General features: G+C 45.5%; 1 protein-coding gene across 2 annotated transcripts; it reads right to left on the bottom strand.

Annotated features, from left to right (window-relative positions):
- Positions 1-368: 368 nt before the first annotated feature.
- cracr2aa (calcium release activated channel regulator 2Aa) lies at positions 369-14,229 on the bottom strand. 2 transcript variants are annotated; one of them, XM_067234516.1, is made up of 18 exons: positions 14,167-14,229; positions 11,482-12,112; positions 9,872-9,983; positions 9,575-9,761; positions 8,194-8,340; positions 7,477-7,567; positions 7,036-7,131; positions 6,051-6,238; positions 5,815-5,886; positions 5,360-5,405; positions 4,941-5,026; positions 4,244-4,646; positions 3,559-3,691; positions 2,684-2,765; positions 2,211-2,325; positions 1,937-2,038; positions 1,706-1,782; positions 369-1,587 (listed from the first exon to the last, which is right to left on the bottom strand). In XM_067234516.1, the coding sequence occupies exons 2-18, from the start codon at positions 11,704-11,706 to the stop codon at positions 1,500-1,502; spliced, it is 2,250 nt and encodes a 749-aa protein (XP_067090617.1). In that variant the 5' UTR covers positions 11,707-12,112; positions 14,167-14,229; the 3' UTR covers positions 369-1,499. The 2 variants fall into 2 exon arrangements, with proteins under 2 accessions (XP_067090617.1, XP_067090618.1); XM_067234517.1 differs by lacking the exon at positions 7,036-7,131.
- Between the last annotated feature and the right edge of the window lie 845 nt (positions 14,230-15,074).

The raw sequence follows: 15,074 nt of genomic DNA, 5'->3' as shown, positions 1-15,074 counted from the left end.
GCACGTCTCTGGGAACAATCAGTCGTAAAGTTGCCATCAGTTACTTTTACTGGACTACAAGTCTACAAAACCTGGATACCTTAATTTTTCTACTGTTTGGAAAGATGTTTACCATTCAGCATAACAATTTTGTGTCAATAACTGGCAAGCAGTTACTTAGGTAATACGGATATTACCTAATTACTGGTTTCCTGTTAATTCCGCATGCTCTGTTGTCAATTGATAAAATACTGACTTTAATCAATCTGGCCACTAGGTGTCCTCGGGAACCAAGACTTCAAACTGCTAGTCGAATCATCACTAGTTATTACACGTATTCACAGCATATACTTATATACAGATTTTAAATATTCTTTATTATACAGATATTTGTTCAATATTTATTCATATTTACATATACATATTTGTGCAAACACATTGGCTTTAGCGTGGCACATGTGGTGACCCTAGTCCATCAAAAGCACAATACACAAGCAAAATGTGTGTATAAAAAGGGATTTCTTAGTGTGCTTTATATACTCTGAACAACACATTTTTAACAAAACAAATCTTTTACAAAACACATTCTAAAGTGAACAAAAAAGAAGCATATTGAAATGTTTGACTAGATAACTGGATTAATACAATGAAAACAGCATTCTGACCAATCCAAAACATCAACATGCAAAACACGTGGCAGATGTAATATGAAAAGTAATAAACGTCAAAAATATAAGAAATATATAATAAACATATTCTTTACACAGTTACACATCTTGTTGTCAACACATTTTAAATTATGCAACAGTTAAACTTGCTAGTGCGCTGGTATGTTATACAGAATTCCTTTAGCATGCTGTGCTGGTGTTGGTATCTGATGTGTTGGCAAGTACTGTGCCAGTGTGGTAACTATGGTAACCTTAAAAACTCTTTCCAAGTGATTCACGTACAATCCAGTACATTGATATGGTACCCACACAAACCAAAATACATATTCATAAAAATACAGTTGTATTTTGTTTTCATAAAATAAATACTTCTACTTTTTTGTAATAGTGCAATATCACATTTGTAAGTGATTCAAGCCCCTCTGGCAGTGAGACTTAGGTGGGCTGGTCCATGTCTAGAATGAGACAGTGAGACAGTCTCTAAAATGGTTGTGTAAGTAGACACAACAGGTGCCATAATAACTGCAGGTGGACTGAGAGGGAGTAGGTGGGTGGGTTATGGATGAGAGGTACAGTATGGTGTGGATAACAGATCTAGAGATACACGTGGGCACACTGCAATGGGGCTGGCAGTCCATACATGAGCTCAGGTTTGCATCAATTCCATTCAGCCTTCAAATTCAATTCCAAAACCCAAAACTATTTTCTATCAATATTTTCTTTCAAGTTGTCATTTTGTAATTAATTAAAAAAAAAATGGAATATGGAACTAAACTAAAACCCTGGTCCTTCCTCCTGATTGGTTGAGCCTGAACCAGTTCCTTCATCTTGATTGTCTGAGTCCAACCCTGGTTAGCAACAGGACCTTTTCTTTTGGGAGGGGCTGTTCACCAGGATGACCGTCTTCTCTTTCTGTCTGTCCTCCTGCTCCTTCAGGACCCTGCCCCAGGAGAGAGACACAGGATGGGTCAGGTATATTTACAGAGTATTACTGTATGTCATCGGGTCTGAAACGACGGTGAGGCTGTTTGCTGGTCCAGAGCAGGACAGGATCTCACCTGGCCAAATGCACCATGGAGTCTACTACATTGTGTCCAGAGCAGGCGCTGCACTCGTAGAAAATCAGATGGTGGTCCTGTCAATCAATCACACAGCACCCGCACCATTATCACCAGAGAAGAAAAAGCAAGAAGCACAAAGTCAACACGACATCATAATACTGGTACGGCACACATCATATGTGATCAGCTATCATTGAAGCCTATTCTCCACAGCACACACACACAGACCTTGGCTAGTTTCTTTCCTACTCCGCCCTGGACCTCTCTTTCACTCTCTTTGTCTGTCTTGTTGCCCAGCAGCATGATGGGAATGTCCTCGCCAGCTCCTTCCTGAGAGGACAGGAGAGAGGGGTCGGGGGGGAGGGAAAACAAAACAGGGAGAACCAAGGGAGAGGAAGAAGGAGAGACAGGCAGAGAGGAGTTGAGCTATATCCTAGTTGATGCTTTGAGTTCTCTTCCCAAACTCAACGAATATTCAAATGTTGTATGCCTGGTGTATCACCTGTACACTGGTCAGCCACTGCCGGACAGCTGTGAAGCTTTGCTCAGATGTGATGTCATACATAACAACCACTCCATCTGCCTTCCGGAAGAACTGCTTAGTAATGCTGCGATACCTGCAGAGGAGGGGGAGGAGGAGGAGGAGAAGAATGGAAGGGAGAGGTAGAAGGAAGAGGAAACAAACAGATGGTAAATTTTGTTTACACACATGCACGACATAGCTAAGTCTCATCTTACTTAATAGTAACACGATACTTTCAAACCCATTTCTTTCCTGTTCGCTAGCATCAAAATAGGTCCCAACCCTTCAACCCTTCAGTTACAGTGGCTGGAGTTTCCACACTCATGTGCCCTGTCCAAGCAGGGTGGGCTAGGGCTGAGGGCTTGGGGCAGAGGAGTCAGTTAGGTAAAGGGTTAGGGTTAGGGTTATGTGACCGATTTGTCACTCCACTTTCTCCTCTAGTTAGTCCTCACCTCTCCTGTCCTGCTGTGTCCCACATCTGTAGCGCCACCTGGCTGCTGTCTACGGTAATGGTCTTTACACTGTAGTCTATCCCTGGAAGGAGTGAAAACAATCAGCTAAATGTATGTTTACATTACATTTTACACACAGTTACAGTGACATATTCTACAATACACACCCAGAACAGCACACGCTTATCCTAGGACCCCATACACACCCTGAACACCACCAGCTTATCCTAGGACCCCATACACACCCTGAACAGCACACGCTTATCCTAGGACCCCATACACACCCTGAACAGCACACGCTTATCCTAGGACCCCATACACACCCTGAACAGCACACGCTTATCCTAGGACCCCATACACACCCTGAACAGCACACGCTTATCCTAGGACTCCATGACAAACTGTTGCATCTTGAGCAAGCCTCATCTATCTATAAACATCTATCTATTGTAATTTATTCCATAATATTGTCCAACTTGCATTACGCATTGAAGTACCAGGCATTATAATATATGTCACAAGTACCATAGAAAACGGTGCTACCTGGCCAACACAGGCCCACTACTCGTAAGCACAAAAGCCCTTGGAGCTGTGATGTGTGGGCCTCATGGGAGCCAAGCCGGGTGTGTGTTGTGTATCAATGCCACCCATGCAGTCCAAGAATGTGTAGCCGTCGCGGCTAGCTGCCGCCCATGCCTAAGATCAGCTGTGATCAGCTTTTCACACTGCTGAACAGCACTTTTCAAAGGGCCGAGTGTGAAGCTTAGCTGGGAGAGGTTAGGAGGAGGGCCACAGGGCTGTGCCTGGTATTGTTTGCGTGTCTGCCTGCTTGTGGTTGGATATGTGCAAGTGTGTGTGTGAGTGTGTGTACTGACCCACGGTGGCAGCGGTGCCTGCGTAGAATAAGTCATCACAAAAGCGTCTGAGGAGGGAGGTCTTCCCCACGCTCGAGTTGCCCACCAGGACCACCTTAAAGAGCCGGTCAGGGGGCAGGCACGCACCCTCCTCCTGGAGAGAGAAGGGGGAGGGGGGCGGGGGGGTTAGAGAGAAACAGAGAGAGACAGTGGCAGCGATCATGAGACACAATCGGAGCAATAAAAGCCGGGCCAAGAAACCCCACAATTTCTTAATTTGAAGTAGATCAACATAATCTTAGAACCAGGGTCTGCTAAGTCACTGAGAGAAATAAAACCAATCCTTAAGCCCTTGGGGAGATAAGCCTCCAGTTCTCAGTGAGGGCAGTCGCAAGGTCACAAGCACACTTAACTCTCCCTCTCCGAGTGAGAAAGTCAACAGCTGGGACTGACGGTTCCTATCTCTGCCCTGGCCAAGTGGCAAAACAGCATGGCCAAATGAACTCTTTGTCCTGTAAAGCACCGTCTACCTGGGCTGCCAGACACATGGCCAGATCATCAGCTCCCTGTGGCCCCGACTTCATACACCCGGTGCCTGCATGTGTGAGTGTGTGACTCACATGTGTGCAAGTCTTCCTGTGTGTACTGAATGGCCCTGAGCATGTCAACGTGTCTGTGTGTAATGAATCCGATGGTGCATGCTTACATTCGGAACCGTCTCCTTGCCAACGGGCTGACCTCGGGGGGAAGTGGGCGCCGCCCTCTCTCCGCTGCCCCCCTCCTTCCCATGCCACTGCTGCTCGTCCTGGGAGGCGGAGCCAACAATGGTCATCTCCAGATCTGTCTCCTCCCCCTCCTCCTCCTCCTCCTCCTCCTCCGCCTCCACCCCCTCCTCCTCCTCCTCCCTCCAATCTCGGAGCTCGGCGTGGTAGTCCTCCTGCAGGAGATAGGGGAGGTGGTCCTCCTCGATGGAGATGATCCTCTGGAGATGACCTCGCTGGGGGGGCTGGGGGCCCCCTCGGCCCCCGCACACCTCCTCCTCCAGGCTGCAGCCATTCACCCCCGCCATGCTCTTCTTCTTGTGCAAGGCCACCTCCCCTTCATATTCACTTTGGGATGGGGGAAGGGGAGGGGGGGGGGGTATTAGCTACATCTTCTTTAGCAGCAACATCTGACATTAAGTAACAAAGTAACAACTGATGGAGAGATCTGATTGGTCGGGCCGCTCCACTCTGTGTAAACTGGACTTGAAAGCATGTCATTTCTAAGAAGTTCCATCATTTTACATTAAAAACTGCTCTGCTAAAAGGATGCTTTTAAAGCAGTATTTAAGAATAGACTGCAGGTTGGTTAGATCTTTCCTCGGCTGCGCTAGACCAGACTCATTTCATTAGCCGGTGTACCTTCTGAATGCCTCATTGTCAGTGTGTTTCACAGTACTGGATCCAGACCTCTGCTTCCATCCTGGCTTTTTAATTGAGTTCATGGGCTTGGAGGAAAAAAGACCAACACAATTAATGACCAGTCAGGTTCAGTAAGTTGCACTTTCAGGATTTCTGAGAATGCTTTCCGACTCCAGATTCAGGGGCTCAAGGATCTCATGAATATCACAAATTGAAAAAGAAAAACGGTAACACTTTGCATTAGGGTCACATTAACTACCATGTAAAAGAATACCAATACCTATAGGAACAACATTGCAGTCACATAGCAACTTCTACGTTGTGACAGTACGGTTTCGAAGTTCAATTGAAATTCACTATGTTGGAAAGTGTTTACATTAAGTGTTAACGTTTCTTTGTGCAGTGCACAAGTATTTTACCTGTTGGAACGTGTCTCGTTCATCTCGTAAATGCTTGTTCATCTCTCTGAATACAAAAACACAAATAAAATGATATATTAAAAGCTAAATCTTGGACCTTGGATAAACAACTGCTTTTTTTTCGACGGAGAGTTGTGTGCATTTAACTCTCAGTTACAGCAACAGTATATCAACCGCAGAAGTGTGTACTTGTTCTGAATACGTGTATTGTTTGCAGCCACGCTCTGCTCTAGATGACAACGTCCTTGACAAACACAGAACAGAACCATCTTCTTTGAAACACACGAGCCACTCGAAATGACGTCATGCATATTATGGAGAATCGCTGCAGCTTGCCGGGAGTCCAAGTGCAGTGCAGTCAATGGTGCTCAGTCCGACTCAGAGTCCCAATGACTTACATGGGCTTTTTGCATCCAGTACTTGACTAACCTGGAGCAGTGGTAAACCGTACTTACCTCAGGAGTTCCAGCTGTTTCAGCAGGCTGGATCTCTCTCTCTGCAGTCCCTCAGTCACTCGGTACATCTCCCTGAGGTGGACAACATTATACATTCATAGAATAAACATCTTTGATTTTTGACACTAGTTTAGCAGTACTTTACCAGTAGTTTTTTTATTTATTGGTGGATATACTGTGTAGTGTAATAAAAGCCTTGGTTTCTGGTGGTGCCATGAAGTGGTTCAGAAGCGTACATCTCCCTGTCGTCATGCAGATGAGAGGCCTGCTCCTGCAGTAGGTCCAACTGCTGTTGGGCCACCTGCAGCGCCTGGCTGGTGTGCTCCAGGTCCCTGGCAAGATCCTCGTTGGTCTGCTTCAACATCACGTTCTCCACCCTGGTCACGTGCTGCTCGCTGTGCAGATCCCGGCACTGGTGCTCCAGCTGAGACAAGGACCAGGAGAACGTCAAGACGAGGTCGTGGTATGGTCATGGGGCCAGTCAAGGCATGGCCAATGAAGATGGGTTCGAGTCAAATGGGAGAAAGATTTACCTGGAAATGTTCATTTCGACCAGAAAGCTTAGGATTTATCCCCACTCCCAACACAATTTTGAATGGGAATGAATTGTCGGTCCTCACTAGGATGGAAAAATGAACCTGTGTGTGTGTGTGTGTGTGTGTGAGAGTGAGTACATGTGTATGTCTGCTTAAGTGTACAGTGTGTGAATGCAATCAATAGTTTTGAAACGAGAGCACAGCAGGAGCAGTAGACACAGACTTACCTTCAGTAATTTGTTTTCAAAGTCTGAGAGCAGTTTTGCCAGATTGAGGTGTTACAGTGACAATTAACATTCGTTTGTTGATATTAAGGCACACTCTGCATTGTGCTGTTAGAGCTGATTGAAATCTGGAATCAATCAGCGTTTAGACAGCACTTCGGTGCTACTCATGACTGTGATGTAAGCAGCTGTGGGCGATAACTGTGTCGTAAAAAGAAGCAATGTCAGTACGGGCTCAGCATTGTTACCGTCAGCCAAACCACCCTCCTTATCTCCTGACTCCTTGAACACTTGCTTAGATCTGAAAGATGGATATGTGGGAGCAAAGCTATTGCCGTTTTTGATTCTTTTCACTTGGAAGTTAGGACACAGGGTTGGGCTTTGGCAGGGCCTGGTGCCTGGTGGTTTCACTCTTTCTATAATACCCTCTAACCCTATGTCTCTCTTTCACTCTCTCTCACCCTCCTCTCTTTCTGGAAGAGCTGCTCCAGCTCCCGTTCCTTACTGGTCAGCTGGTCTTCCAGGTCCTGACTGTGAGTCAGGAACCTCTCAGAGTCCTACAGCACACGGAGAGAGAGAGAGAGAGAGAGAGACAGAGAGACAGAGACAGAGACAGAGAGAGAGAGACAGAGACAGAGACAGAGACAGAGAGAGAGAGAGAGAGAGAGAGAGAGAGAGAGAGAGAGAGAGAGAGAGAGAGAGAGAGAGAGAGAGAGAGAGAGAGAGAGAGAGAGAGAGAGAGAGAGAGAGAGAGAGAGAGAGAGAGAGAGAGAGAGAGAGAGAGAGAGAGAGGGGGAGAGAGAGAGAGAGGGGGAGAGGGAGAAGGAGCGTTCAGTCCGGCTCAGCTCAGGAAGACGGGCTGAGGACAAGCCCAGGCCGGGCCTCCTTCCGGCAGACGGTACCTGCATCAGGATCCGCTCCTTTTCAGCCTTGATCTGCTGCTCCATCTCCTCATAGAGCCGCTGGATCTCGTCATCGTGCGTGGCTGCTTTCCTGTTTCAGACGGAAGATCAGCGTAGCGCGGTCAGCCTGCTCTTCGGCAGGTATGCATGTTAACGTTTTGCTGCAGCTAAGCATATGTAGAGTATGAGCAGAGCCTGCTGATCCTCAACACTACGCTTCATCAGACACGTCGGACCTTAGCTGTACTTTATTGAGGCCTGATAGATTGTTTTACCTCACCAGACCCACAGACCAATGCTAGAGCAGCTAAATTGAGTTAATCGTATTATAATCGTATCCCCGTATTTTGGGATTTCTAGATTAAAAAACATTCCAATCAGGATAGGTGATTTTATTTGTCTACAGAAATTCCCGTCAAAAAATAAAGCATGAACATTTTTGTTCATTTGAAAGAAAACAAAAGTGGAGCTGGGAGGTTTGGGTAAAAGTGTCCATAAAAATGTGCACTGGGCCTACACTGTAAAACGTCAACACTGTTTCCACTACAACACTAGTTCTCAATGTATGGAACTCTGGTCTTATCGAGAGGAAAATCAAGTGTGGAAAAAGATATGACTGAAATGAAATTCTATTGACAGTAATGTTATGGTGAAATAACAGAGGCCCAAGTTTGCATGAACAATTGAACTTTCATTCCAGTGTGCTCAGAGTGCTACCTCTTGAGGGCGGTTTCCATCTCCCTCTTCTCCTGGTTGACCTCCTTGATCTGGAAGGTGACCCGGGCCAGGAATTCTTCAAAGTTGGAGAGGAGATGCGGCTCATCTCTCCTCAGCTGAGCCCACAGGCTACGCACCTCACCAGGTCTGAGGAGGCAAGAGAAGGAGAGGACAATATGAGACAGGAGGAGATACGAGGGGAGAGCTCAGTTTGATATCAGCATGGCCAAGGCAAATGTCTAAATATGAAAAAAATACTTCCTCCCTTTTCATTTGGTACATAAAATGTCAAGGACAGGTTTATTAGAAACAACTAAAGTAATGTATAAAGCCAGAAAGGACTACATTCACATTCAAGAGCCACAATCACTGTGCTTGTTCTTAGGTTCCTAAATCCTAAAGCTAAATCCACATGTGGTCAAGATGTTCTTGCCATTCATAATATGATTTCCTGTTATTAAAATACTGATGCACTGGCTGGCAACCACTGCCAAAGTGTTTACGTCACTGCACAGGTGCCTGAATCTCTGAACCTAACATTAGACAGGAGTCACGATGCACTTCATGTGGAGAAAACCTTTGACAGGTGAATAATGTATAGCTGTATTAAGCCCAAAAGGTTGATGCACAAAGTGATTTGATCTAAACTGTCTGCATTCCTTTCCATTTGTGGACTGGGCTTGTCAGAGAGTCAATAGGATGTGCTTCTTAGTCTGACGTTTGTCTACACCACTGTTGACCTTTAGTGAGCACTCGTGTTTGCTAAAGGTGAGTCTAATCAAGCATTGGAACAGGCCCAGCTTTGGCTCTGCTAAGCCTAGAGTTAAGAAGGCCAGACCAGAGACAGCAGGCCTGACAGAGCTCCACAGACACATTGTCAGCTGAACCGTGACACAACATGAAAATGCAGCTTCAACAACATAGATGCAGGTTTCTTTCGAATCATCTTTGCTTCATGCTATCCCCCGTGCACCCTTCACAGCTAGGACGCTGAGCTCTTTCTTTTTGACCACAAAGCAGCCGGCACTCGAGACACAGAATTGAACACTGTCATCAACTTTTAGTTGGTGGTTTCAGCTGACTTCCACACAGCTCCACACTAAGACAACAACGGTAGAGTAGGTTTTGGGGACTTAGCTGAAGGAGGGACAACAGATTATAAGTAAACAGCCCAGGTTCCCACACACCTAGGGCAATTACAGATATCCAGATATGGACAAGGATATAGGTGTGTTTGATTGGCCTAACAGCTGATACTGTCATTATGGGGGCTGAGTCACTGGTTTCCTCGCCGTGGCAAGACAAAGGAAGTCCATTCCAGTACAGTACAGTACAGTACTCTACAATATATTAATATGTCAATGAACAGTTTTTCACCCACTCCTCAAAGACATTGCTGGCTCCCAGGCTGTCCATCAGCATGCAGAAGTGCTTCTCCTCATCATCCTCACTCCCAGCCAGCTGCTCCTCCCACTGGCTCTGGTACAGGGTCTCCGCCGCTGTCTCACAGGGGCTGGCCTCCCCCGTCCGGTCCCCTACTGACAGTCTCTGTCCAAATATAAACTCACCTGGAGGAAAAAAAAAACAGGAAGACTCAAGACAGGTTCCGGTAAACATTTTTGAGATGTTGAGGTAAATGCTAGCTGGATTCAGAGAACTCTAGTAGTTTAGAACCTACTGAATCCAGAGGAGAACTCGTCCAGAGTAAGGTATCCATTGCCGTCCAAGTCCAGAGTGTCGAACACATTCTCCAGCTCGTCTGCGCTCAGTGGCAGCTCTCCATGGAGCCTCTGAACAGAGAGGAACACAGGGGGCAGTGACATGAGCATACCGGCCGAAAGACGTTTAGTATAGGTCTAATGTGAAAAACCCTTGGAATACACAATGCTGCAGCCCGACTGACAGTGTAGCAATACAGTTAGCTATATTACAATGATGTCAAAAACTAGAATGTTCCCCATTCCATCTCTTCAACATCCGACACAAGCAGAATCCACATCAAACGTACTGTTTCAATTCATACTTAGAACCCAGTTTACTTATATGCTTTGTGCAGTATCTTAACAGGGCTTTGCAACAAAGAGTATGAAATGTGTGTGGTGTGTGTTTAGTTTACTGTAGCTCTGTAGCCGTTCCAGACACTCATAAAGTACTTTGGTGTTCTGATACCACAAGATGGGTAAACAAGAGAGAGCCAGTGTGTCAGTGCTTGTTAAAGCTGTTATCAGCGTGGAGCACAGGCCTTGGGTCAGCAGTAGCTTGGTTCATGGTGTGGTCATGGTGTGAAACTGTTGACAAGTTGGCATCAGCAGAAACACATATCTATCAGTTAAGCATTTTTGGCGATGCTTGTGTGGCTAAAATAACAAAAGGACATTCACAGTTCCTGAGCACTAAAATACCAACTGTCTCACCCATAGCAATTCTACCCGACGACTACCAAGAAATAGCCATTCGATAATGTGATACTGTAATAATGACAGATTATTACATATTGGCATGTGCTTGAAAAAAAAGTCTGCAACATTATCTAGCCAACACATGTCCCCGGACTACCATACCAGAGACCCTCTCTAAGCATGATACTGAGCAAAGCTACGCTTATTATTTCAATACTTTTACCGCCTATAAAAAAACACTTGATATCCAGCGAGCCGCATCCCTAATCTCCAAATCATTTCCATAACCATGGGATGGATCAAAGAGGTGTTCCTATTGAGCAGCCCTCCTAAGTGCGTGGGCCCATGAGGGCCTCATCAAAGAGCATCCACAACAGATGGCCTTCTGACGGAGACGTGAAAAATCTGCACAATAATGCTGCTGGAGAAGGTGCGGAACAAAGCCTCCGCCGGTCTTTCTGCTCCTGTTTAGGTACTCCTCTGCTCCCTCGGATCCTCTCCACACCCCTCTTTCACGCTCTCTCCTCCAGGATAGGTGGAGCTGCGGCCCTATGAGCACCTCTCTGAAGAGCACACGCAGTCCCAGTCCCAGGAAATCATGTGAAAGGACCAGGTGGTTGCCCTTTAGTCTTACGAGAGAGGCCTACGGGTTATGGCTGATATTAGGACACTGAACCCAGATACTGACTGTCCTCATTGTCTGTAAGCTGAGGAGAGGCACGTGCATAATTCATATGTTCTATAAAAAGCCAATGCTGAACTTTATGAGATGGAAAATCAGTGACCAATCAACAATTCTTTTCAGAACATTGACCTTTGTTCCCTGCAGTATGTTGCATCTGTTTCTGTAGCAAAACTCTCCAAACTTAATAGATGAATATATTCTTACCTGCATGTCTCTGCGCGTGATGAAGCCCTTGTCCTCAATGTCACAGATCTGGAAGAAGTCATGAGTCTTCTCCTGGATGGTGCTGCCCTCATTTCCCCCACCTCCATCACCTGAGTCCCCCCAGAGAGACCCTCTATTGGCCCCCTCAGGGGGGTCCTCCCTGGGTCTAACACTCCTGGATCCTGGGGTTAACGACGCAGTATAGATACTGGTGGAAGCTGCCATTGGGGTGAGTGTGCGGCCTGCTCGTTTTTCAGACTGTCTGTCTGTCCTTCCGTCTGTCTGCCTGCCTGTCCGTCTGTCTGTCCGTCTGTCTGCGTGTCAGTGCCTGTCTGCCTGCCTGTCTCTGTATGCCTGTCTCTGTATGTCTGTCTCTCTCTCTGTCCCTCTCTCTGTCTGTGCCTCCAGGTCTGCTGCGCTGCTCGTTAGTGTGTCTGTGTGTCTGTCTGGATGCCCCAGTCTCCTCCTCCTCCTCTTTACGTGTGTGAGTGGGCTGGGGACGAGCACACAGAGGGGACCCAGACCAAGGACTCTCTCACTCGACTCCAGCCTCCGGCACATCACAGGCTCTCAGCGATGTCATTGCTCGTCATCTCTTAGCAACCGCCTCTCTTTAATTAGTGGATAATGTCTAGGAGAAGAAACAGGAAGGCCGATAGGTAACAGGTGAATGTATAACCTTCATACATGCAGCATGTGTCTTGTTGTTAGTTGATGAAGTCCTTTTTTATCTTGAAATCGTACTAATAACAGAGTTCACGGTTTTTTTCTTTCTCCATGGTTTCACGCATAATTGGACAATCTTAAATGCAGAATGGTATTGAAAGACACGGAAACTCTAAAAGGCACCAAGAAGAACAAGGGAAGGCGAACAAAGAAGGATCCATTGTTGAGAAAGTGCAGGGAGTGTCACAGAACAGCCTGGATTAGACTGCATGTGGTCGTCTGGTCTACAGATAGAAACTCCCCTATAGCAAACACAGTCAACAACAGATGGTCAATGTTCAATTGCCACTTTAATTGGACTAGGCCTAAGTTATGCCTACATTAGGGTTAGGCATTTGAGTTGAGTCTTCTTTTGAATTAGGTGATCAGGAAGGAGACTTCACGATGCCAATCAAGTCTTTGTCCACTGTTTTTAAGTTAATCTACCTATCTGTTTGGGTGGTTGAAGTCTGTATTTTGCGAAACACTGAAGTCATGGTGGGTTAAATAGGCTAAAACCGAAGTTAAAAAGTAAAAACTACAGAGTGCACTAGTGTGGAAGACTGCCTTCAGCGTCTGTCCCCTCAATCGACTAGCCTAGCCCCCAGACTGAGTCACCGCAGGAAGACAGCAGACAGAATTCACCCACACGAACAAACACTCACGCTACCATATGCACGAATGCAAAAGCACTCAAACAGCCACATGTGAAAAAAGTGAAACAACCACAAACCAAAGCAAAAGCGCCCCCCCCCTCCCCCTTTTTAAAGAGCAGAAAATGAGGTCAAGATAAAGTTTATGTGAGTGACACATAGCTTAACATAGCAATACTTGACACAGTGACTACCATCCCAACACAACCACCAAGTGAATTGGCAGGGGTAAGCCAGTGCTTCTTAGCAGTGCCAGCCTAAAGAGTAGCACAGTGGGTACACCAGCTAGTCTCCTGGCTTCTAGGAAAACGGTGTAGGCTAGAGGGAGATACTACAAACTCAAACTTGTCAGCATCCCTGGGTCATTTAAATGGCCAGTTTAGGGAAATAGGCCATGGCGTGTAGGCCTACTGTTTTGAATACTGCATCTTATCTGTTAAGGCAAGACTATTTAGGATGTACAGCAGTCTAGACCACACAAAACAAAGGCCATAATGCATCAAACAACTTTTTAAACATTCAACCTAGTTCAGAAACTAGATTTTTTTTTTATCTCAGTTTGAAAAGCCCAGTGTTTATTTTCTCAGACTGACCCTACCCTGACTTAAAAACTCAACAAACCAGTTTAGAGCGTGCTAGTCTATGGCAAGGCATTCTGTGCTTCTAAATCAGAACTTAAGAAAAGGTGTGCTGTATCTCATAGTCTGATGGTTAGTGGAGCACCTCACCCAGCTACCATCTCTTCATAACAGGGCCAAGGCTACATGAACTGTCTGATGAAAGGAGCATTGGAATACATACATCATAATGTATCGTGTAATGTTCAAAGTCTAACTAGAGGTATTTCAGGTCTAGCCTGTCGAGCTGCCAAGAAGAAATATTAATTTCCTTCTTGCTTACAAAGCCCAAATGTAGTGTTTGAAGGGTAAGCTGTGTCAGAACAGTGTTTGGAAAATAAAAACACATTCAAAAGTTAAGTTAAAGGTACACGTGTAGCAACAACCATACTTCCTCATCACAGGAAGTGGCTTTAACTTCCTAAAAATAAATAGTGCTAGTGCCTAGTGCTAGCTATCGGATCCGTTACTTTCAAACATCTGAAAACATTCACACCTGTGGAAAAAACCCCAACAAAAAACACTGATCTGACTATAGGATGTGGCGTCTCTTATATTGGTGTGATAAAAGTAACTAGGGTCTACAAAACTATTGATGTAGCCTACAGTACAGTAGGACTATGTTTTACTAGCCTAACAATATTGTTCGCGGAAAAGCAGTGACATAAACGAGAACTGAGATTGACAGCGAAAAAAAGTAAATTACTTACCATGAAGTATATGTAAGCAATCAAAAGTATCATTTAAACGACCTGCGGTCGCACTGCTCTTCTCAGTACCGGAATGTGACTGACACTTACTCTCCGGTCATGGGAGGGACTACTATGAATAAGACTCACATCGTCTGTAGCTAAGCAACCTGCCGTGCTGAAGTGTAGCTGCTCAAAATCAACTAAACTTTACCAGAGCCGAGCCGTGTGTCATGGTAGGGCACGTTCCTGTGGCCACGTAATCCAAATGTTGGGATTAAATAATTTAATCGTGATCTTGAATAAAGATCCTTGTTCTCATTGATTCCCATTACTTTGCAAGATACTTGCCTCTTTCAGTTTTGGAAAATCTCCCCTAGATGGCAGGCTTTAGCTATGACTGAGCAGTGTGCAGACGTTCATTAAAGCACCTGCTGTTGGATCTGCAAAAACTGCCAAAGACACAAATGGAACTCATGAAGTCACTTCTCCCAGAAGTTAGTCGTCTTTTGAAGGTAACGATGTATGTCCATATACACCGGATCACATTCATGTAAGCCTAGAAACATCTGCATTTTAAGCCTGGCAATAGTTAGTATCTGTTCATTTTGCTGTGCTGTTTCCGGGGAAGTTTAAATGCAGGATGTAAAGATAGTTTTGCTTTGTATTCATGACCTACCAACAGGTGTGTGGATCTGTTAAAATGTGACCTGTGCAACAACCCCTCTCTCACATCAGTCACAAAACATTCCCTTGTTTTTGTGCACCAATATTGTTGCAGTCTACCAATGTTATTCCTCAGGCTTTTAACAATTTCGCCGTTGATAGATTTGAACCAATCTTACTTATTTTCCTATAATGTAGTCATGGTTGGCATGCGTTCATGCAGCAAGGCCTAAAAACCTATCCAAGCTTGGCTGATGGCTGTA

Source organism: Osmerus mordax, chromosome 4, assembly GCF_038355195.1.
Source record: "Osmerus mordax isolate fOsmMor3 chromosome 4, fOsmMor3.pri, whole genome shotgun sequence".
Lineage (NCBI taxonomy): Eukaryota > Metazoa > Chordata > Actinopteri > Osmeriformes > Osmeridae > Osmerus > Osmerus mordax.
This window is presented reverse-complemented; position numbering and strand designations above follow the sequence as displayed.

Bases quoted from the DNA above. Each gene is read 5' to 3' on its own strand.
- cracr2aa (XM_067234516.1), bottom strand. From the start codon at position 11,706: ATGGCAGCTTCCACCAGTATCTATACTGCGTCGTTAACCCCAGGATCC. The intron at 8,341-9,574 runs GTGGGTGAAAAA...TTGCCTCCTCAG, and splicing joins GCCAGCAATGTCTTTGAGGA to ACCTGGTGAGGTGCGTAGCC. The intron at 1,588-1,705 runs GTGAGATCCTGT...CTCCTGGGGCAG, and splicing joins TCCATGGTGCATTTGGCCAG to GGTCCTGAAGGAGCAGGAGG.